At 45.4% G+C, this 26296-nt stretch overlaps 2 protein-coding genes across 2 annotated transcripts; one reads left to right on the top strand and one right to left on the bottom strand.

The window, feature by feature from the left end:
• Positions 1-171: 171 nt before the first annotated feature.
• On the top strand, positions 172-15305 carry STYX (serine/threonine/tyrosine interacting protein). Its single transcript, XM_021538441.2, has 11 exons — positions 172-444; positions 9774-9806; positions 10600-10653; positions 11460-11557; positions 11985-12045; positions 12752-12788; positions 13306-13345; positions 13430-13480; positions 13955-14027; positions 14502-14595; positions 14771-15305. The coding sequence occupies exons 1-11, from the start codon at positions 388-390 to the stop codon at positions 14842-14844; spliced, it is 672 nt and encodes a 223-aa protein (XP_021394116.1). The 5' UTR covers positions 172-387; the 3' UTR covers positions 14845-15305.
• Positions 15306-18122: 2817 nt separating this feature from the next.
• On the bottom strand, positions 18123-25687 carry GNPNAT1 (glucosamine-phosphate N-acetyltransferase 1). Its single transcript, XM_077783883.1, has 6 exons — positions 25634-25687; positions 22778-22965; positions 22017-22079; positions 20812-20939; positions 20141-20202; positions 18123-19916 (listed from the first exon to the last, which is right to left on the bottom strand). Exons 2-6 carry the CDS (start codon positions 22947-22949, stop codon positions 19769-19771), a joined length of 573 nt encoding a protein of 190 aa, XP_077640009.1. The 5' UTR covers positions 22950-22965; positions 25634-25687; the 3' UTR covers positions 18123-19768.
• Positions 25688-26296: the final 609 nt, after the last annotated feature.

The following is a 26296-nucleotide window of genomic DNA, read 5'->3' on the forward strand; positions in this document are numbered from 1 at the left end:
TTTGGGGCCGGCGAGCGGGCTCATTAAACGAACCGCAGCAGCAGCTGCCACTGAGGGGAGGGCAGAGCGCTGAGGGCGGAGCGGGGCGGGAGCCGGGGGAGCGGAGCCCAGGGGCGGGAGGGAGGAGGAGGAGGAGGAGGAGGAGGAGGAAGAGGAGGGGGCGGAGGAAGAGGTGGGAAGAGGAGGAGGAGGAGGAGGAGGGAAGAAGAAGAGGCGGCAGCGGCAGCGGCAGCAGCATGGCGGCCGGGCGCGAGCGGCTGAGCGCGCCGCCGCCGCCTCCTCCTCCGCCGCCTCCATCTCCTGCCGCTCCCGAGCCGGAGCCCGCGGCCCCGCTGCCCAAATAGCCGCCCTGCCCCGGGTCCTGCCCCGCCCGGACAGCGCCCGGCCATGGAGCTCGCCAAGCCGGCCTTCCCCGCGCTGCCGCAGGCCAAAGAGGACTCTGAGGTGAGCGGGAGCTCCGCTCCCGGAGCGCACGCCCGGCCCGCGGCCCCCGCCGGGGCTTTCCCCTCACAGCCCTGCCCGCCCCGCGCCCCTTCCCGCGGCATTCCCGCGGGGATCCATCGCAGGCCGCGGCTCCGTGTCCCGCCCTGCGACCGCCGAGCGCATCTTCCCTTCCCCGGGCGCTGCCGGGCTCTGCTCCCTCCATCGCCCTCGCAGACCCCTTCGGCATCTCCCTCCGCGGTGCCCCCGGCCTGAAGCCTCCCCCTATCCCGGGCCGCTCCAAGCCCTGTCCAGCACGGCCTGGAGCGCTTCCAGGAACGGGGCAGCCACCGCTTCCCTGGGCAGCCTCGCCACCCTCACATTCAGGGAACTCATCCTCCTCGCTTCGTCTCCTTTGGCTTTTGCCCGCCCGCAGCGGCCCCCACTCTTTTGCACAGCCCCTTTCCTGGCTCGGCGTGGCACCGCCTGGCTGCTCGCCCTGCCTTGGTAAGGCCCGGCCGTGGCCCCTCCAGCTCCCCGCTCCTCCCGGAGCCGTCGGGAAGGTGTTCGGGTGCTTTCACTGTGTTTTCAGGGTGTTTTCACACTGTTCAGAGCCAGGGTTTCTCTGCGGCCCGGGACAGGTGGCAGCGTGTGTCACAGAGCCGGTGTCTGATTTCTGAACTTGGCTGAACTCCCCGGCCGCTGACCCTGGGCGCTGGTGATTTGTTTTTTTGTGTGTCACAAACGTCCCCGAGTGTTCCTCCCCACCCCTCCGTCCCCTTTGGTGGCCTCAGATATTTAATGCGAAATGTCACAGCCTGCATGAGGGAAGCTGAGAGTGTCTGAGCTCTTCAGATTGTCTGTAGATTGTCATGTATTTCTAAACATCAGCATTTATTTCTGTTTGAACAGCATTGCTCAATGCTGTTATGGCGGTAAATTACCTGAAATATGGGAGTGACTCTTTTTGTTCTGTTTTTGTTGTCAGGATTTAATACTCTTCATCACTTCAGAGCTCTGGAGGTGTTACAAGCTATTTAGTTGTTCTCACAAAGTTATAATCACTTTGTATCTCAACACAAATCATCTTCCACGCTGTGAGGTTTATAATTTGTTTTTAAATATCTTTTCTTTCTGGAGAAACCAATCCTTGTTATCCACAGTTTTGTTAACTAAATTAGCCCGGCTGGCTTTTCATCTAAAATGGCTAAAGAGGAATGTAGGGTTAAAATAAAAACGAAACCAGAGCTGATTGCCAGTCTAACAACTTTTAACTGATGAAAACTGAGATTGCAATACAGTGTCTTTTAGACTAGCTTTTACTTTTGTCTTTTTTCGTGGGCTGTCTGTAAATAATATAATTTGTAGTGTGCTAGAACTTCACATAGTGGGGATTTTCGAGAACTGGTTCTAAAAACTGTAAGAATTTATTTTCAATATGCTGCATTTCTGACTTGATCTAAATACAAGATCATGTCAACAAATTCCGAGCTCCGAATGCAAGATAATAAATAGTTGGAATATGTGAGGGGAAACAAGAAATTGAAAGCCAGTGGTGAGTGTCAAAGTTCTTGTGGAAGTAACTTGTTAAAAGGAAGGTGTAGGAGACTTGAGGCAGTGCTTTGGAAAAGCAAACTGAGGAAACTAAAACCATTCTGCCCACAAAATGTAGATTTTCCTGGAAAGCAGAAGATGCTCTCTTGTGCATTGCAGCGAGGAGGCTCTTTAATGAGCACTAATCCCTAATATTTTGGGAAGTTGGTGATGGCTGGTTTAATGCTGGCTTGGCAGATTTGATTTCAAGATCCTGGGAAGTGGAGGAGGGAGAACTTGGGGAATCCCTGGCTGACATCCTGCTGCTCAAAAGTGCAGCTTTGTCACTTCTTTAACTCCATGCAAGTGCCACCCCCAGCTCCCTTCTCCGAGCTGACACTTGTAACCAAGTCACAGCTTTAATAATAATAATTATTAAAAATAAAGCCAAATCACTGGCTGGCTGCACAGCATCCATTCCTTCCTGGTACACAGAGAAGTGCTGAGGGGAGAGAGCAGCCTGGATTGACTGGGGCAGGCTGCAGGGATGTGCTCTGATAAATAGGTCACTTTTCCAGCCTGGATGTTGTTTACCCTGTCCCTAATCCATAGTGTGGTGTTTGGGATTGCTGGATTTTTAAATCTCTTGGCTGTTGATGTTTTTGGGAGCTTGGGAAATGCCAGAAAACCTGGAACTCATCATTCTGGCAAAGCTTTTCTGAGAATGTCTGTGAACTGAGTGTTCTTTTACAGTCTGGTGATGGTGAATATCTCAGTTTTATGAGTAATAGTGATTATATGTGATGTGGAAGCATTTCTAAGCTTAATTTTTTTTTTTCCTAGAATCAGCACATTTTCCAAGGTCAGGTCTCAAACTTTCTTTAATTTGAAAAGTTCTGTGTTACATGTTTATACTGGGAGGAAAAAATATGGCTAAAAACCCATTAAAAAGTGTCAGGTTAATAACAATTAGTACATGTTGGCTTATTAGTACTGACACATCTTAGTACTTCTGGAAAGAAGGTCAGTAAGGACTGCAATAATTGAAGGAATGTAATAGAAATTATTTTCCCATTAAATTTTAAACAAAACAAAAAAGACTAGGATGAATATAATGAGAACACAGCAACAATTACCAGTTTATTTCTTTGTTAAAACATATTTGCTTGCAATCAGCCTGAGCAAACCAAGTATTCATGATGTACTTAGAATTTTTGTAGGACTCTCCATGGGTTTTGTAATTAAATAGCAGTCTATTGACTAAGCAGACATATTTGCCTTTTTATTATGCGTAAAAGCTGAGTTCTTTTTAGCACATGGAATTTTTGTAAAAAAGAAATTTACATTTTTGACAGCTATATTTAGTCTGAAATGCTAATGTATTTCTGACTGCTTTTTTTAACTGTGAAGTGATGCAGCCCATCTAAAGGTGGAACAAATCTATTAAACTTTTTTTTACTCTCACTTTTGATAGGCAACACAAATAAACCCCTTAAAACACAGCTTTTCCCCTCCTCTGCAGACTCTTTAAAATATGTAGGAAGCTTGTATCATTAGAATTATTTTACCTGCCCACATAATAGAGCCCAAAAAATGGAGAACAAAAGCTGTGTTGTGCTGGGAGATGTAAATCAGGTGACAGATTTTGATCACAACTCTGTGGGATACTATCAGACTGCTTTGCATAAATGAGAAAAGTGCTCTGTGGCAGCTGACATGGAGCAGTCTCCCAGTCCTGATTAATCTGTGCCTCTCATCCAGGGGAGGCCTGGTGGGATCCACACAGGCACAGTGGAGCACTTTGCAGAATTTGGGGAATTAAGGCATGTTTGGGTTGTTTTAGGTAAATGAGGATTGTCTCAGTATAGCCCAACTCATTAATTAAAAAAAGGAGGGCCATGAAAAAGGCCATTCCTGCAGCATTAGAAAAATTTTGATCACTTGGCTTTGTGCTTCCTGTAAGGAGAATCCTGAAGGATTTTCATCCACTGCTTTATTTCCAGTTTTATTGAAAAAAAAATTATATGATGAAAGTTTTTATCAGTGCTGCTGGTATTTAATGAGGTGCCTTTAGGAGCAATGCTAGAAAATGGGACAAAAAGGAATTTTTTGGTTCTCCTTTCCGTTTCTACTTTCCCTTTAGTTTTACCTTTTATCCTTTTCTGTGGCTTGTGTTTCTCTCTGCTAAAATAACTTTTCTTTCCCTGTTGTCCTTCATTCCTTCCTTCCTTCCTCCATGTGCTCTGTCATTCCCACCTGCTATTATTCTTCTTCTCCACCTTCCTGCTTTTGTATTCCTTTGTATTTTCAATAGCAAAAATGTCTCTGGTGGGGCCTTCCCATTGTCTGAGTGCTCTGGACAAACACACAGAATTCCCTGTAAATCTGCTTCCATCCTTGCATTGTTTCCTGAGTGTGGTGGCCATGGGATGGGACAGCTGTGCAAGGGTGGCAGTGTCACCTCACCCTTTCTCCTGCCCCTTTCTCCAGCCCTCAGCCACTTTTGGGATAGCAGCACTGTCCAAACATTCCTTGAGTTCTGCTCGTGGCAGTGCCACCCTCACACCTTCAGGGAATTAAAGGATTTGGTTTAATTTTGTGTATTTTACAGACTTGCACTGGGATTTCTACCTGGAGAAAAAAAAAAAAATATATATATATATAATTGAGCCTGCAGTGGTCAGGTAGTTGCACTAAATGATTGTTGTAGGTGCCTTCCAACTGAAATAATCCTATTTGTATAATAACCCAAATATTATTAATAGAACTGCACGGAGCTTGACTGAAACTGAAGACACAACCTTTCACTTCATTCCTGTTTGTAGCTAATTCTGAGGCTCTTAAGTACCGTGTTTCACAGTGATAGATGTGACAGGTTTCAGTGATACTCAAATATTTTCCTTGACTATTCTTTTAGTACCTCATTTAGTTTACCTCATGGCAAGTGCTCTGCTACTTCTTTATTATTTCAAGATTTCTTCTGCAGTTGTTCCATTTTGCAAGTACTGATTTAGATTTTTGTTCTTTGATGATAACATCCCTCTCCTCCACTTTGCTGGGCTAGGTAAAATAACGTGTAAAGTGCTTTCAAACCCAAGGTGTGATCTCATTTCACCGTGTGAATGACACTTCGAGCTGCCTGGGAATTAAAGCCTTTGTGTCGAGGTGGTTGTTGTGGGATCAGGAGCCAGCCCCAGTCCAAGCTGTGCAAGGGTGATGATGCTGCTGCTGGCAGTTGTTGCTGCCCTCTGATAGAACACAGGCTGTAATCTGAATTTCCTGAGCAGTTAAAAGCAGAGGCAGGAGCTGCAGCAGGTCAGAGCCCCTGGCTGTGCTGCTTTAACAGTTTCTGCTGCTCCAACTTCACAACTCGGGGGAGAACCTTGTAGCAGGTTTGGAGGAGAGGCTTGGAGTGTTACAGGGAAACAGCTTCAGGCAAGAGGATTCTCACAGACCTGGGTTTTTGAGGTGCACAATCCATCATGCAGGAGTCCTGCTGGGATGGATTGTGATGGGAAGAGAAATCTGTGTGGAGAGGGAAGTGATGCTATAAATGAACAACAAAAAAGATTTCTGGGAGTTGGAAAAAGTTGGACGCCTGGTCAGGGAGGTTTTACTGGGAGCTGTGCACCTTTTCCAAAGGCTTTGAGGTCTGGGAAGCAGGAGGAGTCATTGCAGGAGGTGGGTGATGCTGAGCAGGTGAAAAGCAGCAGTGAAAATCCAGAGGAGACCTCCTGAGGTCTAACTGCTGATGGGATTTCTCTTCCTGGTGGTTTTTGCAGCATCTCTGAGAGCTTCTCCCTGGGCCAGCCTGTGGTTCGCAGGCTCTACTAATTACAAAGCAGCAGGAGTTGAACCATCCTAACTGGGCTTGCTTTTCAGCCAGAGCTGAGCTTTGACAAAGACTGGGGCTGTACCTTTTATGTGTGAAAATCAGGTGGGTCTGCAGCCTTCAGCTGGCGGTGAGGGACCAGTTGAGTTGTGTCACAGGCACCCATTTCACTGCATCCCTTCTGGAGAGGCAAATGCAGGTTAGCTGTGGTGTTTAAAAACCACACTCTGCTTTGGTACAGAGTTTTGATGGCAGGGCTGGTAAACTCGTTTTAAAAATCATAATAGAATTTTTTTAGATTAAATCCTAGCCGAGGTCACTCTTATAAAAAAAACTTCACATCACTTTTTGCCATTAAACTGCTCTAAGGAAGAGCACGTGTAGCTGTGGCAAAATACGGACTAAATAACCCAAACTTTTGGCAGAGCTGCTCATGATCTAGTTTGGATATTGGATACCAAGAAGGTCTTTGTAGTGTGGACAAGTTTTATCTATTAATCCATAGCTTCCATTTATTTCAGCTGGAGATTGGCTGTGGATGGGGAAGGGAGGGCTTTGGAATGTGCTTTATTCCACCTTCTGTGTGTTTGAGGGGAGTGGCTCATCTTTAAAACTTTGGAGTTCTAAGGATTATTTTTTTTCCATCTCTGTGGTGTTTTGCAAGTATTGATGAGTGAGACTTCCAGTGAGTTGTCACTTGTTCTGGAGAACCTCCCAAATCCTTGGCAGCAAGGAATGCTGTTCTTCCCTCCACCTCTGGCATCACCCTTTGTTTTCTTAGCAAAATTCTTGCATTTGATCCGATCAAAAGAGAAGCTTTCAGTTGTTTTTTGTCTGCTTGGTGCTGCAGGCAGTATGGAAAACCTGGCTGATGAATGAATTCCTTAAAATGGAACCTGTGCTTGGCTTCAGTCTCCATTAATAGATTGAGTTTTTTACATAACTTTGCATAACATTTGAATAATCTGGCATTGTTGGTTTTGAAACCTTGAAGGGCTGTCAGCAATCGCCAAAACTCATTCTTTCAGTAGTTTGTGTATTTGTCTCAGATTGAAAGTTTTCCTTAAACACTGTCTTTCAGAGTTATTTTGCAGACTAAATCCCATTGGAAACTGTTTTTTTTTTCTTCTTGGAGGGCATTGGAGACCAATGTCTGGGGACTGTAGTGATCTTTTTTTTTCGTTGTTCAGAACATCTGTGCTGTCTGTTGGGATTTGGTTCTGTTATAAATGAGAATTTATTCAGCCAGATTAAAAATAAAAATAATTTTATTAGCAGTCAAATTCTATCTAGCCAGCCACACAGAAAGAACAGAGCTGAGCCCGGGGTCGGCCCTGGGTGTGCAACAAGGAGTCACCTCAGCAGAGGTTTTCCCCCATGCCCACACACCTCCAGCCTGGCACAAGTGAATTTTATAGGGAAAATTCCACCTGAGGCCAAGATTTCAGCAATCAGTCTTTTCTTCCATTCAGAGTCCATAGGTTAATAAGATTTTCTTTTTTGGTGATGAGGAGAAATAATTCAGTGCCCGGAGTAGGTGAATCCCTGATGAGATTTACGGGACGGCTGCACTCACATGGATCTGTCTGAGGATTTCCATGAGATCCATCTTGGGTCGTTTATGGGATGATCAGCACCGATGGTCAGCACCTGGAGTCCCCATGGTGAACACCTGGAGTCCCCATGGTGAACACCTGGAGTCCCCATGGTCAACACCTGGAGTCCTGATGGTCAACACCTGGAGTCCTGATGGTGAACACCTGGAGTCCCCATGGTCAGCACCTGGAGTCCCCATGTTCTTTCCTTGTGGCTGGCGAGACAGAATTTGACTGCTAATAAAATTATTTTTTATTTTTGATCTGGCTGAATAAATTCTCATTTATAACAATCTGGAGTCCCCATGGTCAGCACCTGGAGCCCAGCCATGGCCCATCTCCCGGCCGAGCCAATCCTTTTACTTGTGACTCAGTTTCCAATACACACCCAGTCTCGCCTGCAAAGGGGGGAACTAATACAACGGGCATGATTTAACAAGTATCCAATATCCCATATTTCACACAAGAAATGGAGTGAATTTATATTATTATTATTACACATAACAGTTCCCTTTGGACTTGCATTGCTCAACTCTTGCCTATTTATTTTGCACAGTTTACAGCTTTTGAGGCTAAAAATTTCCTGCCTCTAATGCTTTTGAAAGGAATATTTGTAATGTGTTGTTAAGCCAAAATGGTGATATATTTGTGTTTTCATTGTACTCCAGATTAAGATTTCTAAATTCTACAAACAGAGTAAATAAACCTACTGAAGTGCTTGTATATTCCTGGAGCACAGCTTAGACTTTTCAGAGTTTATTGCTCTTAGGCTTGGTTTTGAACTTGGACAAACCTGGGTTTTTCTGGCTTTTTGAGGGGTGAATGATGCTTTTGTGTACAGAGCAAGCCAGCAGGGGTGTGCTGAGCCCTCTCAGGTCACCCTTCAAAGGATACAGTTCTTTGTATCCTTTACAAAGAACTTTGTATCCTGTATCTTTTATTCTGTAAATACCATCCTTTTGTCACAACATTTCTCCTTTCTACTTCCAGGAGTTTATTATTCCAGCTGGAACATGCAGAAGTAATTTAGCTACTTGTGTGTCTTCAGCAAAGCCCATTTCAGTGCATTTTATTTCCCTGTTTGTGCTGCCACTTTAGGTGCTATCCAAAGGACTGTCTGGAGTGGCTTAATGTTTATTTGCTTTCTTTTCCAGAATAACTTTACTGATACTAAAATCCTTCTTAATTCCACTTCGGAGAGCTGGAAAATCCTCCCTGTGCACTGTGGGGGTGTCTGAGGGAAGCACAGGATTTTTATTGTGTTGGTAAAAAGAGGTTTCATGTGAAATTAATACCACTGGGACAAGTGTAGGTGCTTAGGTGAACAGTGCTGCAATTTAAGGGATCCTCCCTGCTGTAATCCAGACCTCCCTTCCCAGCTGCAATATTTGGTGTTTAACTTCCCCATACTTCTGAGGCCATCAGAGCATAGGGGAAGTTTTTTTCTTAGCTGCTGGTGTGTGTGTGAATCAAACAACAGAGTTATGTAAATAAATGTATGCAGTCTATTGGATATATTTGACTATTCCTTTTTTTTTTTTTTTTTTTTTATAACCTCCAGATGGTAACTGGGATCTCATCTCCAACTCCTTCATGCGTGAGGGTCAAGGAATGAGTAAGAGCCTGTTAATAGAGGCCAGTGGGAGTTGTAGGGAAGGAAAGACAGGAATAGTCTCTGCCTGAGCATTTTCTGTTCGGTTTGGCAGAGCTGCAGAGTGGAGCAGGGGATGGAAATGGTGATCCTGGTGTTTGCTCTGGTCAGCTGGGAATGGCAGCTGAGCCCTCCCCGTGCTGGGGCTCTGGGGAAGGGGGTGTTGGGCTGTAAATGAGCAGCAGGATCACGGGCAGGAATGTTTTATTTACTGGGTGAGGAGCCTCACTAAGGGTGGAGACTCACTGATGCCTTGCTGTGGTCACGGAGAGCACAAATGTCTGGAATTGTTCGAGCTGAATCCTGAATATTCAGTCAGAATGGATTAGGTGAGGCAGTGTGGATTTTGAGGGTGTTACCTGCTCTGCTTGTTATCTTCTGTTATTTCAGTGGCTGCAGGAATTCCTTTGCTTCTCTGACCAGTACAGAATGTTCTAAAGCTTTTTTCCTTTCTCTTTTTTCCCTTCCTCCCTTCACAGGGAAGTTTCTCAGCAGAAAGCTGAGGTGTGGATGTACAGCTGATAAAGATCTCTTCCAGGATTTTTTGTAGAATACTTGAGGTTTTTTCACATTAACTTCCCAAATAGTGTTCCTTGCACTTGGGAGGTGCTGGCATCCCTGTGGAAAGGTAGCCTGAGCTTGTACAAAACTTGTGATTATTTTCTATAAAATGCATGTCCACATCTCTGCCTGGATGTTTTTCTCTATTGTATATATAATTTTTTTTTTCTTTTTTGTTAAGGATTGGACCTATCCCATGAGGAGAGAGATGCAGGTAGGACACTTTTATTTACTGTTTGAGGCAAAACCCATGGAGCATTTAATGAGGAGAAAAAAGAGCTGGTATCAAAATCAGTCTTTACCTGTAAAGTATCAGGCAGCAACATGGGAGACAGAACTAATTAGTTAATTAAGGTGAGGATTTGCCAGCTTGGAACACAGGTGTGTTTGCATCTCTGTTGTGCAGGTACTAAAACAGAAATCCCCCAAATATTACATTTTTGTCTTTCTGAATGTTTTTAGATGATTACAAAAAATGTATCAGAGGTTTGCACTGTGTATTAGACTTAGAAGTGTTGTCCAGTGGGATGGACAATTAAAATTTTCCTACCATGGTGTCAGGCAAAATTTTGCACGAGATAAAATCTACACACCTGCATATCTTCATTGGTGGGGAGATAAATGGATTAAAACTGATATTTTCCCACTGCTAGGCCAAAGCTCAAGGAATTTCCATGAGAGCAATTTGGAATTATTACAAGACAGGATAATAAACCAAGTTAAGGGTTCCCTTCCCTTGATCTGGGGCAGGGTGAGATGCAGGAATCAAGCTGGAGCTTAGTCCAAATCAAGGGCTTTGTTCCTGCTCCAAAACAAGATCTCCAGCACCAAGATCATGTTTCTTTTATCCTGCCAAACCAATTTTTTTTCCTTGTCCTGCTATAAATGACATTGATTACACATTTCAGGAATATGTAAATTATTTGTGTCCATGTTCTGAGGTGAAATGTGTTATTTGAAATCATCTGGAGCTGGTATTAAGTGTCTGTTCTTCTCCTGCCTCCTAGGAAATCTTACCTGGGTTATTTTTAGGCCCATATTCTTCAGCTATGAAAAGCAAGGTATGATTTTCAGAATATTCTCTCTTTGCTGTGGTGATTTGATTTGTTACTGTGGAGATCTGCTCAAGTGTATCTATAGAGGTGTAAATTTGGTTGCAGTTCTGAACTGGAACATGAAAAATGCCAAAGTGGAAGGAATATGTGGTGCATTTGTAGGATGGTCTGAGCTATTTGTATTAAAATTGAGTCTTAAATAGATTTTTTTTTTTAGAGAATTTAAACTATATTTGAGACACTTCACCAATTCCTCTTTGCTGAAGTGTTGCAAGACCAGTCAGAAGTGGGAACTCACACATAGACATTAAAACAAGGAAAATTAAATTACAATGAAGTCAAGCACTGCTCAGGCACAGCTTGGCACTGCAAATTTGCCTCATGATTTAAATGATCTTATTTTCATGGTCTGATTCCAGCAAAAATCCAATGCTGGCTGCAAATTCCTCCCTCATGTAGAGACTTGAAATTTCAGGCAAAGTGAAAGGTGGGGAGAGACAAACAAGTTCATTGAATGCCTTCCTATTTTGTCATTTTTTCTTTTGGAAAAACATCATTTTTACACTGTAAATTTTAGAAAACCAGCTCAGATTTTCCTTGATATAGCCCTATTTGGTATCTAAGTACAGCTTTTCTTTTTATTACTATTTCTATATATCTAATATAGTATAATAATATAGTAATATATATAGGTAGTCTTTTTATTACATATTTTTATATTATTATTAATAATTATTATTATTTCTGTATCTATTACTGTCTAATAGATTAATCTGTAATTTTTAAAATACCTTTTTTTTCTTTCTGCACAGCTACCTATACTTCAGAAACATGGAATAACCCATGTAATATGTATACGGCAAAACATTGAAGCAAATTTTATTAAACCAAACTTCCAGCAGTTATTTAGGTGAGAAATGATCAAGATTCCTTTGTGTGTGTGTGTGTTTTCTTTCCAAATATTTTCTTTCCAAATATTTCTTTTTAAATCTTTCAATATTGTCAGAATTATTTGAAAAATGTGCTGAGGTGCAGAAAGACTTTAAATCCAAAGCATGAATTTTATTCATCTTGAACATGTCTACAAATTAGAATTATCCATAGTTTGCAGCAAGTGTTTTCAGTTTTCAGTGATTTCTGAGAGGGGAAATCTGTCAGGGGGTGTTGGAGATTCCCCATTCCTTTCCTCACAAGGTTCTTGATAAATTTCTGGAATTTTGAGCAGAAATTCAAGGCAGGGGGTTGTGCTGGCTTCCTCCTGCAGTGGAGGGGTTGTAGCAGCTCCCAGGAGCAGCAACTCCATGGTGCTGTGTACTCACAGGCAATTTTCATTGCAGGTATTTAGTTTTGGATATTGCAGATAATCCGGTGGAGAATATAATCCGATTTTTCCCTATGGTGAGTAGATGGATTGGGAAGGGAAATCCCCAGGAGTTTTCGGAGCTAAGAAATAGCAGTTTCACATTTGGGATACTCAGCCTGAGGCACCTGGAAGTGCTGCCAGCTCCTGACTTTATTATTGACACTTTAATAAGTGTAATTAATTATTTTTTGCAAGTATGGAAACAGGTGGAGTTGTAAGAGCTGCTTCTTGTTATAGTATAAAAAAATAATTTAAAAGAGTGGCCTCCAAACAGAGATTTGGTCATGGGGGAATTCTGAGGGGAAACATTTCTTTGAGCCAAAGAATATTTACATTTCTTGTTTCAAATTCAAAACAATAACTAAGTTTTACAGTGTCTTAAAACATGTTTGCTGCAGAGGAATTAAAAAGTAACTTGTAAATTAAACAATGCCCATTATTGGAACATACACCCTGGTTTGGAGCTGTGGGTTTGTATCTTTATTTGAGTTCAGTTTGCAGCTGAACAAAAGGATTTTGTTCCCTCTTCCACCAAAAAACCCAAAAGTGCCTTCACTGGTCTTGCAGTGACAATTTTAGGAATAGCTTAAAGTACAAAAGAAATACAAATGTCCAGTTGAAGTGGGGTTTAAGTCTGCACTATTGTCATTGATACAAAAATTATACCAAATTTAGGTGTTAATACTACATGCACTTAAAATAATCTGAAAGTTTGAGTCTTGTATTTTTTTTTCTTTTCAGACTAAAGAATTTATTGATGGAAGTTTAAAAAGTGGAGGTAAAACTATATTAACTTTCTCCTCATTTATTAAGGTGTTGTTAAAGCTTTAAAACTAACTTAGGGGTATGGATTAGAGGCTCTTAAATAAGAGGGGTTTTCTAAATTTTGGGGGGTTTATTATGCTTGATTTGAGCTCTGTTAGACACATTCAGAGCCAAGTGTTCTTTCCTTTTGCCTCTAACTGGAAAATCAACTTCTGGGGTTTGGGGTTTTTTTACTTGGAACTCAGCTGAGTTCTGTGCATGAAGTTTTCTTGTCCCCACTTAAATGTATGGCCTGAAATCTGCATTGTGGCCGTTCTGTCACTCAGAATCCTCCCAGGAGCAGGAATCCCAGTTCTGTATCAAAGGACAGAGTGCAGTTAGAAATTCAGGGTGAAGGAAGACAACATCTGTTTTTTTGGGTGTGCCTTGCTGCTGCTTGGTTCTCCATAACAGGAGAAAATCACATTTCAAAGAATTTTATTCAGTTTATACAAATACGGTTAATTTTGGTTTTTTTTTCTTCTTCTCAGGAAAAGTTCTTGTCCATGGGAATGCAGGGATTTCTAGAAGGTAGGAAATGAACCATCCTGATATTAATATTTAAACAATGGAAAGGTATTTTACTAATTTTTATTTGTTTTGGTTTTTTTTCAGTGCTGCCTTAGTTATTGCATACATAATGGAAACATTTGGGGTGAAGTACAGGTAAGAACTATTCAGGTTTTAATTCAGGTGGTGTGAGTGGATGATGATTTTGGAGGGAACAGAAACTGTTGTGTTTTCACTCAGTCTCATGCCTTACCTAAGGCTTTACCAGGAGCTGATTATTCCATTTTCCTTCACTGCAGTTGTGTTTACAACCTTTTTTTATAAGAATCAGGCACCTGCTGCTCAGGGAATGAGGGCACCAGCCTCCATCCATGGATAAAACCTTGGGAGAGCCCCAGGGGCTGTTCTGAGCCCGTGTTGGACAGGAAAGTGAGCTGAGCACTGGGGTGGGCAAACAGAATTGTGCAGCTGCTGCTTCCTGCTTTGGCCAAGCAATTTCAGTTGTAAAAACCAGTTCTGGGGAGAGTTTAGAGATTCTGTAGTGCTGAAAAACTGATAATCTGAAGGAAGACTCAAACCACAGAGACTTCTATATATTTTTCACTGAAGTGTTTTTTTCTCTTTTTTAAGGGATGCATTTACTTACGTCCAAGAAAGAAGATTCTGTATTAATCCTAATGCTGGATTTGTCCATCAACTTCAGGTGACTTTTAATTCTTGATCATAACTGAAAAGCTATTTAATGAATCATCTTCCTGCCAAACAGATATTTATACAAATATGCTTCAAGGAAATGTCAGGAGCTGGAGGAAAGCTTGGGAGGAAGATGAGTGGGCACCTTCAGTTCCTTAGAGTTAAGCTTTGGACAAAGCAAATCCAGGAAAATAAATAAAAATCCTGCTTTGTGCAGTGATTAAGAGGCTTTGAAATGTCTTGGTTGGTGCTGAAGGAACTGCAAAGGAACTGTTATTTGATCATTAAAGCCATTTCTTTAGTCATTCTGGAATTTTTCTTTCCCTGACTTCCTGATGGTTTTTGCATTCATGTCAAAGCAACAAAGAATTCTCCTTCTCCCAAATCTGTGCCTGAATATGAGATGCTCCCTGACTTGGTCCTGCTCATCCTTAAAAAGCTTTTTGCCAAAGTAATTCCAATCAACATTTTTGGACCTTTCCAGGAATATGAAGCCATCTATCTAGCAAAATTAACCATCCAGATGATGTCACCTCTGCAGCTGGAGAGATCCCTCTCAGTCCCACCTGGCAGCACAGGTGAGAAGCTTCTCCTGCTGGGTGGGGGTGTGAGGGGATTTTTAAGCAAACCTTTAGCAGCAGATCCCAAACTCTTGGGAAGGGTTTTTGGTGTGCAAGCTGAGTTTAAACCTCAGTGTGAAGTGTTTAAATGTCCTGGTTTGCCGTGGCTGAAGTTCCCTCTTGCCTCCTGCAGGAAGTTTGAAGAGGATGCACGAGGAGGATGAAGATCTTGGCACCATGCAGGTGGCAGCAGCACAGAATGGCTGATGGCTGAGGACAAGCACTGGTTGTAGTGAGAATTCCTGCCAAGAAAGGTGAAGAAAACTAGGGAGAAAAAAAAAACACACACAAAAAAAACAAAACAAGAATTAATGCAAAACAATGAACACACATAGCTTCTTTTCAAATTACATGTTGCTTTCAGATGTAAATTTGCCTCTGCAACACACTAAGCATCATTTTTAAGATGTTGGACTTCTTGAATGAATAGATGGCACTGATTGTTTTACTCCTTTTTTACACTTTACAGTTTATTCTAAACCAAGATTTTTGGACTTGCAAAGAGGTATTATTGCAATAATGCACTTTTCATACTTGAAATTTCTTTATTTGTATGATATAAAGTTATTACTTTAAACAAAATGCAAGCGGGGGGGGATTTGTTTATAAAGTTATTTGTGTAATTTATAACAAGAGACTTTAGTAAAGAAGAAGTTTGCTAAAATTCACCTTGTTCTCAGTATGTATTATGGCAGAAATGTGCTTTAGGAACATAAACATATAGAGGTTAATTCAAGTTGAACTATCCAGAACATCCTCAAACTGATTTTCAAGGAGTAGTTGATATTGCAAGGCAGTAGTGGCATCATTTGAAGTAAAAATTGGATTTGTCTTTGAAAACTGGGGCCCAGGGCACTGCCCATAATGGGATCAAGACTTAAAGGATTCACCTCAGCTCTGGTAAAACCTCAGACTCAGCTAAGAAAACACTTCTTGGTGCTTTGAGGTTTTCAGACTGGGGATTGTGCAGCTGTAACTCTCCTGCCTCAGCAGCACAGAGGTTGTGCAAGCACAGCCCTGGTTCTGCATCTGCTTTATTTCCCAATGTTTGTTGCCTAAAAAGCAGGGCTGGAATGATTTGGGAGCACTGTGGTGACTGAGTAAGGCTATTAGAAAAGTGTGTGTTTGGGAAGTCTGAGCTTGGTTCACAGTGAAGACTTGTGTTTTAACAGGGAAAAAATGGCCTCAGGATTTGGGGATCAGAGCATCCAGCAGCACATTCCTGTTCCTGCTGATACCCTCTGCCACCTACAGCAGGGATGGAGCAGCATAATTCCTTCAGGGAGAAAAAAAATCTGCAATAAATAATGTGATGCTTTAGTTAGGAACTTTTCAACCAGAAAAAAGTGATTTCTCTCCTGGAGAACTGCACTGTGTCAGTGTCCAGTGCTGGTTTGCAGTTGCAGAGGGTTTATTCCTGCTCTGAACTTAACCCTCCATAAAGGAATGCTCTGGGGCTCTTGGGAAATGCATTCCCAGCCTTTGGAGCACGAGGCTCCCACATGGCAGCAGTGGGGCTGTGCCTGGCCCTGCACAGCCCCAGACACTGCCAGGCAGCAGCTGCTGCTGGGGCTGGGCTGGGAAGCATCAAATCCCTCTCCAGTTCTGGTCCCTGGGGAAGGGGAGGGATGGAGCACAGATGGAAGGCACTGATTCATCTCCAGGCTCATCCATGTCTGTCTGTTCTCTCTGGGGTCCTGGGAACACTCCCCTCCTGCTGACAAGCTCCATGACTAAGGATTTTTCATCAATCCAGTTTTTTTTCCCGGCATTACCCCCTCCTGGTGCCTTTTACAGTCATTCTGGTCTGTCTGCCTGTCAGATCCTAGGGGATTCTGAGATTTAATTTTCCTCAGATCTATTACTAAGCCATCTATTTAAAGCTTCCCATGTCTGTCTGCTGTAGTTTCACTGCCAGGAGGGGTTTGTTTCAGTATTTGGTTTTGGGAGCTGAACTAAAGGCAGGAATTGGAAGCAAGGTCCCTCACTGTGGACTGGAAAGAGAAGTGGAGTGAATTGTTATTTATATTTCCAGGTTTAAACACAAATCTGCAACACCCAAGATCTTTGGGAATCCACAGTTCTTCATTGAGGTGCTGAAATTGCCTTTTCCAGCTTAGGGGAAGCAGAGTGAAGGAGCTGGAGATCTCTTCCTCAGGGTGGCAAAGGTCTCAGCCAAAAAATTAAATTGCAGGGAGGAGGTAACATTCAACCTCTGGAGAAGCTGGTAGTGCTGTTAGGGCTGGTTCTGACAAAAAAAAAGTGTTCCAGACAAGGCTGGACAAGGCTTGGAGCAAACTGGGATAGTGGAAGTGGCCCTGTCCATGGCAGGGGGTGGAATGAGATGAGCTTTGAGGTCCCTTCCAGCACAAACCAGTCTGGGATTCTCCACTATTAATCAACTATATGTCCAAATACTGTAATTTTTATATCTATATTATTTGTATGGTTATATATATTTATATAAATAAATATAAAGAGATTTATATAGCTATATATAATTATATGAATCTGAAACAGAGGTACCCAGATGCCTCTGTGGTGCAGGGAAAAGACATTTATGAAAGGTTTGGTGTTTGCCTGAAGGAGGTCGTATTTTATACATAGTCTCTCTATATTTGTATGTATATATATAAAAAATGTATACATTATGAATATGTCACATATAGGTTTTATATATACATAAAAGAGATATCCATATATAGATTTTATATATTATACATACCTACGTCTGTTTTAGATCTATTTTTATGTATACATAATAAATACACAGGTGCCCTTACTCTTCCCCCTTCAGCCCTTTGCACTGTGGATAAATTTCAGGGCTGCTGCAGTTCCTGTTTCCCTCCCCCGGGGCCATGCAGAGCTGGCACTTGTGGCATTGTCCCTGTCCCTGTGACTGTGGTGGCCCAGTGGCACCTCCAGGTCCCCAGGCTGGGCACTGGCAGCTCTCCAGCTGCTGTTTGTCCAGAGGGGTGGGAATGGCACCTCTGGGATGAACAAAGAGCTCTTCAGGCGCCCCGAGGGGGCTGTGCCGGCAGGGCCATTGTGCTGCAGCCACAAACCCCAGCTTTCAACCCCATTCATCTGCCTGACAATGGTCTGAGCAGGGCCACAGCACCTGCTCCTCACTCTGATCTTCTCATTAACTCTTAAGGAGGGCCTGGGGCTCTTTAGACGGTGTAGATACTATAGAATTCAAATAATCCATTTTCAGTCTTGGAAATTCTGAATTAGAACTGTGAAAGGCAAGAAAATCCACCTCAGTCGCTTGGGCCAGCAGAAAGCAGGAGCTGCTTTACAGAATGAGTCAGGGCTTGAACCATGCAGATGCTGTCAGAGGAGCACAGATGCTTTCTCTTGGGACAGAAATCCACATGGAACTGCTAAAAGTGTTCTTTTCAGCCTAGGGAAGGGGAACAGGTAACTGCAGCAGGTGCTGCTGCTCAACAAGCACATCCTCACTCCATGAAAAACAGTCCAGATACAGGTGGCAATCATTTATTCAGCTTAAACAAAGATATTCTTTAAAAAAATAATCAATAAATAAAGCAGACATCACCAAGGAGACACTGGATGGAGTGGAGAACCCTCAGGAAGATCAAGCAGAGCCCCCAGCACTGTAGAGTCGCTCTCCAGAGCACAAAGCAGGACAGTGTGGAAGGCCTGGCTGCCCACAAACAACCCTGGCTGGGTACAATGCCCTATTCATGGCTGTGGGATTTGTCACTCCCCACACAAAACACCACTGTTGGCAGCAGGCCTTTGGATGTTCTTTGCTTTTCACCCCTGGCAGAAGTGCTAAAATCATTGATCCAATCTTGCAGCACCAGGGAAGCTCCACAGCAGCACCAGAAGCAGCAATCCCTTGGGTGAGGAAGGGGGGAAAGTTCTCTCCTGGTTTGCTGTGCCACAGGTGGAAATCCCTCCTGGCCCTCTGGAGATCCAGTGGCTGGGCCAGGGGTGTTCAGTAAATCCCAGAATAGTTTGGGTTGGAAGGGACCTTAAACTCATCTCATTCCAACAGGAACACCTTCCACTATCCCAAGCTGCTCCAGCCTGGCCTTGGACACTTCCAGGGATTCAGGGACAGCCACAGCTTCTCTGGGCACCTGTGCCAGGGCCTGCCCACCTTCACAGCCAGGAATTCCATCCCAATAGCCCATCCATCCCTGCCCTCTGGCATTGGGAACCACTCTGTGTCCTGCCCATACAAAAGTTCCTCTCCCTCCTTTTTAGGCCCTGGAAGTGGCTGTAAGGCTTTTCTGGGCTGAGCACCCCCAGCTCCCTCAGGTGAAGCTGAATCTAACATCCCACTCCCCTTCCCAGTGATTATTAACCAGAACCCCACTCCCTATGGGATACATTCCAGTTTCCCAGTTACCCTCTGCCCTGTTGGGACACCACGTTTGGGGTTTTTATGTCAGAAAAAAAAAAGTAATTATCCTGAAAACTAAGTTATCAGCTAAAGTGCAGGAGCCCTGCAGTGAGAAGCACACATCCATTTTCAGACTGGGAATTCAGCACAGCCTGCAAGGATTCTCCCCAACCTGCACCAACAGTAACAAACCCAGTCTTGGAAAACAGTGCCCAGAAAACTTCTGATGCATCACCAGCACTTCCATGAGGTGTCATGGAAAAAACCAGAACTAAGGCCTGTTCTGTGTCACTAATTCTGCATAAGAGAAGCCTCATCCCTTCCCCAGCTACATCATCCTTCCATCAGCACAGCCAGGACAGTCCCAGGGGCTGTCCTTTGGCTACTGAGAAAAGAAGCACAAACCTTTAGAAAAATACAATGCAAGAAAAAATTTGAGATAAAAATATATACCTTTGGTTAAAAACCATCCCTTTAACGAGTCCTTTGTAACTCAGCTAGAACAGAAAAGCTTCACCTCGACTCAACAGTAGTAAAAATTAGTTCTAAACTTATTTTCTAATCCAGAGGACTCTTTCTAAAACCTCAGTAATTTTTTTCCCAAGATTTACACATTTGATGGTCATTATTTATAGGGATTGTTGTATCTGCAGCAATAAACTATAGAAATTTTCCACGGAGAGAATGTTTGTAGCACAAGCTCCTCCACCAAAGTCTTTCCAAGAAAATAAAAGAACCCAGAACACCTAGAAGTTAATTAAAGAACCGTTGAAACATGTAGTTTTCATCAGATACCAAATAGCCAAACTTCTTGTAGAAATCCACATTTTTGGGCAGACACTCCAGTGTGATTTTGTAACAGTTCAGTCTCTTACTTAGCAAGGTGAGGGTGGACGTTAATCTGGAAAAGACAAAAAAACCAGCAGTTAAATGCTGGGTCAGTGAATATCTAATGAGTTACATTACCACAGCCACAACACTGAGAGCTGACAGCACTCTCTGTTTTCCTGCAGATCATTTTATGCCCAGCTGGTGATCCCTGCTGGCTGAATTCTCCCCAGGTGCTTGGCAGGAAGGTGTGAGGTGTAAAGGGCTTGCTGAATGGCAAAGGTGGGGAATACTCACAGTTTTCCAAGCTGCTTCCCTCTGCACTCCCCGCTGACCACCACATCTTCTATCCTGCCTCTCTGAAAATACAGGCAAGTGTTTGTTAGCCTTGGAATTGCCCTTCCAGCTCCCTGTGTTCACAGCCTGGCTGGGACTCCCAGCACAGAGATCTGCAGCCATCTGCTCTGTCAGAACCACGTCTGACTCCTTCCAAAGCTCACTGGCACAATGGGACAGATCTCCAAGTGCTCCTTTTCCTTAGCAAAAGCCAAAGCTTCCTTTTACTATCAGCTCAGCACTCAAGGATGTGATATATTTTTAAAATACACAAAATACTTGACCTTTTTAAAAGTATATTTTAAAAATATTTACATATTTAAGGCTGGAAAAGCCCTTCAAGACCATCGAGCCCAACTGCTCCCCAGCACTGCCAAGGCCACCACTGACCCGTGTCCCCAAGTGCCACATCTACATGGCTTTTAAATCCCTGCAGGGATGGAGACTCCACCATTTCCCTGGGCAGCCTGTAAAGGGCTGGACCACCTTTTCCACAAGGAAATTTTTCCCAATACCCAACCTAAACCTCCCCAATACAACCCGAGGTTGTCACCACACAATAACACCATAAAACCAACACGCCCAGAGTCAGAGCCAGGATCTTTTCCTCCCTCCCCAGCTGCAGGATTTACCTTGGCACAGGAGTGAGTGAATTTATGTTCTATAACCAGCGTTGCCGTAGCAACGATCTGCCCCAGGTTGGTGTCCTCCACCACGGTGACATAGTAATCTCCAGACCTCTTCATGTGCTCAAAGGTTTCTGTGGAACAGGCAATTCAGGCTCACAGTAAACTGCAGTTAAATCTGATATCTGCAGCAGTCTCTGACTGCAAATCACCGTGGGATCATAGGGACGACGCACCCAAGACTCCAGCAAATGAATGCCCCAGAGTCAGACTAACCCATGAAAAAGCAGGAATTACACAAATTCCTTTTCCTTATTTTCCCAGAGAACCTTCCTTGCTGAGCAGATGGGTGCTACAATATCAAATCATGGAATGTTCTGGGCTGGAAGGATCTTAAAAGCTCATCTCATTCCACTCCCTTACATGGGCAGGGACACCTACTATGCCAGGCTGCTCCAAGCCCTGTCCAACCTGGCCTGGAACACTGCCAGGGATCCAGGGGCAGCCACAGCTGCTCTGGGCACCTGTGCCAGGGCCTGCCCACCCTCACAGGGAAGAATTTCATGGAAAGGGTTGTTCAGCCCTGGCCCAGGATGCCTGGGGCTGTGGTGAAGTCCCCATCCCTGGAGGGATTAAAAAGCTGTGTGGATATGACACCTGTGGACATGGATTAGTGGTTTGGCTTAGATCCTATGATTCCCTGAACTACCTCCCCACTGCCTGTCTGGCCTGGGAGTAGCATTTAAAGGGGATCTGAAGTAGGTTCAAAAAGAGCTGGAGAGGGATTTTGGTCAAGGGCCTGGAGGGACAGCACCAGGGAATGGCTTCCCACTGCCAGAGGGCAAGGGTGGATGGGATATTGGGCAGAAATTCTTCCCTGAGAAGGTGATGAGGGGCTGGCGGGTTGTCCAGGGAAGCTGTGGCTGCCCCATCCTGGAGAGCATTCCAGTCCAGGTTGGAGAAACGTGGAGCAACCCAAATAATCCATGCTACCAGCTATCTAAAGCTGTCTAAAAACCAGTTTCACAATTTAGGCAGTGATTTAAGCAGCCCTTGGGGATAGCTGCAGCTGGATGCAAGGCTGAGTGCCAAGGGGAGCTGAACTCATCCCTCCCTCTGGCATCAGGCCCTCAGGAGCCTCACACCTGAGCAGCTTTGCTTTGATTCCCTGCAAGCCCTGTGGAAAAGCCAAGGAATGATGAGGTACTCACTGATGAATTGCTCCGGGCTCACAACTCCTGCTTCTGTCAGCTGACCCAGAACCTTAAAAAAGCCTGGCAGGAAAGGAGGGGGGAAAACAACTCTCAGTGAGGGACAGACACACAACCAGCTCCAAACAGCAAGAACAATCCAACACAGCTGTTTGGAGAGGGACCATCCCCATAGCCCCATCTCATCAGAACAGGATGGAACGCTGCTGAAGGACTGGCTAGAGCTCAAGTGAGCTTGGAATAATGAGTCTTTTTAGCCAAATTCCAGAATTGAAGGAGAATTCGTGCACCAAGATGCTTGTTCATGTTGTTTTGGTATCAAAGGGTACAGTATGAACAACTGTGCTCCCTCTTCAAAACCATGGTGAATGGGAACTTGTGGATTTGGAAGATCTTACTTGAATTTTAGGATTAAAACAGTAAACCAGATTTTCAGGGTCACCCAATACAGCACCAATCCATGATGCCAGAAGCTCAAATTTAGGGACATGGCCACAGCCCCAAGGCTACCAGAGCCCAAGGGATGATAGGACAAGGCACAGGTGGCATTGTTGGGGTGTTCTGTGCAAGTTCAGGGGTTGGACTGAATGATTCCTGTGGGTCTCTGGCAAGTCAGGATGTTCTAAAATTCCATCAGATTGTTTACTGATAAATATGAGAAAAACTGAGCAATCCCAATCTACTGAGAGCTCCTACAGAAACACAAGATACCAACTCAGCACGGCAGTGTCATTTCTGGCAATAATAAAGCAGGATTCTACCTCGATTTAAATCAGCTGTGCAAAGTGGTCTCAGGACCAGCCCATCCCCTGGATCCAGTGGAGAAATAGCAGGAGAAAAGGTCGTGGTGTTCTCACTCCAGTCGAGTTCCTGCAGGATGCTGGGGTCAAACATGGGCGTGTCATCGGGCATCACGGTGGCCACGGGCATCATGGCTGCAAACAGAGATCTGGAATGGAACGAACGGGTAAGGCATGGTTTAATCTCTAAATAAGTTGTTCCCCCTGTAGCATGCCATGGGATTTTCCTCAGGGATTTCCAGGAAGGTGAATACACTGCTGTTCACTTTATCTGCTCAGCCTTCACCTGCCAGGTTAACAGAGTGTGTCCAGCCGGGCACGGCACACGTCAGCCGGAGCCAACACACGGAGCTCGTGTGTTTATCCTGGAAAAGCCCAGCATGATAAGGCTCCGAGGAGGGCATTCAACCTCTACAGCCCTCTGGCAAGGAAAGCATCACTCTCAAGAAACCTCCCAACAACCTGTCCAGCCATCATCTGCACTCCTGTTCCATTTCAAACCTGCCGTGGGAATAATGCTCTTTTTTCCGAGCAGCCCCACCCCACAGATATTTAATCTCTCAGGCACAAGGTGCCACATCCACAGCAGGTGATGGCACAGCCAGAGCCCAGCCTGTCTCTCCTGTTTGCTCTGGGTGTTTGCAGAGCCCAGCTGCCAAGCACAGCCCCACAGTGTCCGTGAAACAGGGCCAAGGTGACAGAGAGACACCTGTTAATGATTGAAGAGATGGGGTTGTTCTGGGTGACAAAGGGAGGTATTTTCCTTATTGCCTTCAAGGCTGGATGGGCTTGAAGCCACCTGGGATAGCAGAAGGTGTCCCACCCATGAGATGGGCTTTCTATAATAAAGAAGAATAATTCTTACTCTGTCCCCTGTAGAATACCTGGTCAGGGTTCTGGTATGAGCAGAGCTCATGAAAACTTCTAATTTCTTTATAAATCTTCAGATTGCCTTAGCTGCACCATGAACGATACAGTCACACACTAGTGGTCAGGTCAAATAAACAGGAGAAAGAAAAAAGTGTTTGGGATGACACTTTTTAAAATAAGACACCTCACAGCCCAGAGAAAGAACAGAATGTTTGCTGTGAAGCATCACAGTGTAATGAGCCTCAAAAGTGAAAGTGGCTCCAGAAACCCAACTGAAATTTCTTAACTAAAAAAAAAAACACAGAATCTTTTTTATGCCACCTGCTGGTACACACTGGCCTTTGAATTCCAGCTCTCATCTTCATTTTGCACATAAAAGTAAAAATATTTGCTGTTACAGCAATTAAACAGCAACACAAACTCTCATCCCGTGTGAATTTTCAAAATGAAACAGCGGGAAAGATGAATTGCAAAGAGAAACATTCCCACAGATTTCTCTGTTCCTACAGCACATATAGTCCAATGTCAACCTTCCTCTGTCCCCCAGAATTCCCAAGTGTCCATATCAACATTCAAACAGCATCTGTACAGAATAAAGCAGACCTCAAACTCCAGCTCAGGGTTACAGCACGCCAAGGGAAAAGCACAAAGAGAAAATAAAATTTTTGATGCTCTATGAGCAATTAGTGACCAACGAAGAGTCACTTTCCCAACTACTTCCGGCACAGCTGGAGCAGGATGGAATTGTAAGCCATGCTCATTTTCTGGAGAGAGGAATATGACTTACAATAATGTCAATTAAAAATAAGAAAAAAGGATTAAGGCACAGGAAAGGAGAGGTCAGGCCTGTGGGTCACCCTGTTCCCCACATGTGCTGGGAGCAGGGTATGACCAGGGACCCCTTGAGCTGAGCTGCCATCCTGGGGGACACCCCAGTTTTGGGGGACAGGGTGACAGAGCCCAGCCCCCCAGTTTTGGGGGACAGGGTGACAGAGCCCAGCCCCCCAGTTTTGGGGACAGGGTGACAGAGCCCAGCCCCCCCAGTTTTGGGGACAGGGTGACAGAGCCCAGCCCCCCAGTTTTGGGGGACAGGGTGACAGAGCCCAGCCCCCCCAGTTTTGGGGACGGGGTGACAGAGCCCAGCCCCCCAGTTTTGGGGACGGGGTGACAGCGCCCAGCCCCCCAGTTTTGGGGACGGGGTGACAGAGCCCAGCCCCCCAGTTTTGGGGACGGGGTGACAGAGCCCAGCCCCCCCAGTTTTGGGGACGGGGTGACAGAGCCCAGCCCCCCCAGTTTTGGGGACGGGGTGACAGAGCCCAGCCCCCCCAGTTTTGGGGACGGGGTGACAGAGCCCAGCCCCCCAGTTTTGGGGACAGGGTGACAGAGCCCAGCCCCCCAGTTTTGGGGACGGGGTGACAGAGCCCAGCCCCCCCAGTTTTGGGGGACAGGGTGACAGCGCCCAGCTGTGTCCCTGGAGCATCCCCACGGCTTTCCTCAGCTGAAGCAGCCCCGTGGGACAGACCAGCCTCCCGAGGGGCTCCCCGCACCTCACACATCCCCAGCCCTTTGTGAGGGGGGGTCTCCACACCTTACACAGAACCTCGGGGGGTCCCACACGCCCTCACCCCACACACGGCCTCTGCCCTACAGCTCCCTCGGGGGCAGGACCCTTCCCCAAACCAACCTCTCAGAGGGGACCCCTCAACTCACATATCCCCGTCTGAGGGCACCCCCTCACCTCACACACACACACACACAACACACAGAGACCTTCGGGACGGTCATATCAACCCCGCACACACGCGCAGCCCCTCGGTGGTGTCCCCACAGCGCCCCTGAGCTGCGGCAGCTCCCCGGGGATGGGACCCGACCCTCTCGGAGGGGACCCCGACCCCTCGGAGGGGACCCCGCTCCCTCAGCCCCTCAGGGCCGCCCGCCCGCACTCACCCGCGCGCGCCGGCCCCGCCGCACGCGCCCCGCACGGACGTGGCAGCGCGGGCGGGGCCGGCGCGCGCGCGCGCCACCTCCCGCGCAGCAGCCAATCGCAGCCCACCGCAGCTCGACCGCGGCCAATCGCCGCCGATCTCCGCCCTCTGGCCACGCCCCCCCACACCCTCCCACCCCTCAGCCCCCTCGCGACCTTTCCGCTCCCTCGCGCGGATTGGGCGGGAGCGCTGCGGGCACGCCCCCTTCCCTCAGGGAGGCCACGCCCCTCCCGCCTCCCCTCAGCGCCGCGCCAAGATGGCGGCGGTGCCGTGTGGGCGGGATCGGCGCTCTTCCCGCCGCCTGAAGACCCTCACAGATGACGCCTTTTCACCCTCACAGGAGTCCCACTGGACTCTGTGTGTGGAACGGTGATGCAGAGTGAAAATTTAACAGAAATCCATTTAGATTTAAGTGAAATGTACCGCTTTGAACTTGCTAACATAAGGAAAATATGTTTAGTCTAGTAACTGCAGCGCTAGCAAAGTTGTCCCAGCTAAATTAAAAATAAGAAAAACTCCTCAGGCCTCAAAACAAACAGAGCAGAGTGACCCAAGAATTCTTTCTATACTTTCTGGAAAAAACTGAGTACAAGTGTAACTAGCTGTAACGTAAAATCAACAAAAT

Source organism: Lonchura striata, chromosome 6 (assembly GCF_046129695.1).
Source record: "Lonchura striata isolate bLonStr1 chromosome 6, bLonStr1.mat, whole genome shotgun sequence".
In the NCBI taxonomy this organism is placed as follows: Eukaryota; Metazoa; Chordata; class Aves; order Passeriformes; family Estrildidae; genus Lonchura; species Lonchura striata.

Excerpts from the sequence above, each read along its gene's own strand:
- GNPNAT1 (XM_077783883.1), bottom strand. The coding sequence starts at position 22,949 with ATGATGCCCGTGGCCACCGTGATGCCCGATGACACGCCCATGTTTGAC. Across the intron at positions 22,080-22,777 it reads CACAGCTGATTTAAATCGAG|GCTTTTTTAAGGTTCTGGGT; the intron begins GTAGAATCCTGC and ends CTTTCCTGCCAG. Across the intron at positions 20,940-22,016 it reads GAGCCCGGAGCAATTCATCA|AAACCTTTGAGCACATGAAG; the intron begins GTGAGTACCTCA and ends CCTGTTCCACAG.
- STYX (XM_021538441.2), top strand. The coding sequence starts at position 388 with ATGGAGCTCGCCAAGCCGGCCTTCCCCGCGCTGCCGCAGGCCAAAGAG. Across the intron at positions 12,046-12,751 it reads TAATCCGATTTTTCCCTATG|ACTAAAGAATTTATTGATGG; the intron begins GTGAGTAGATGG and ends TTTTCTTTTCAG. Across the intron at positions 13,346-13,429 it reads AATGCAGGGATTTCTAGAAG|TGCTGCCTTAGTTATTGCAT; the intron begins GTAGGAAATGAA and ends GTTTTTTTTCAG.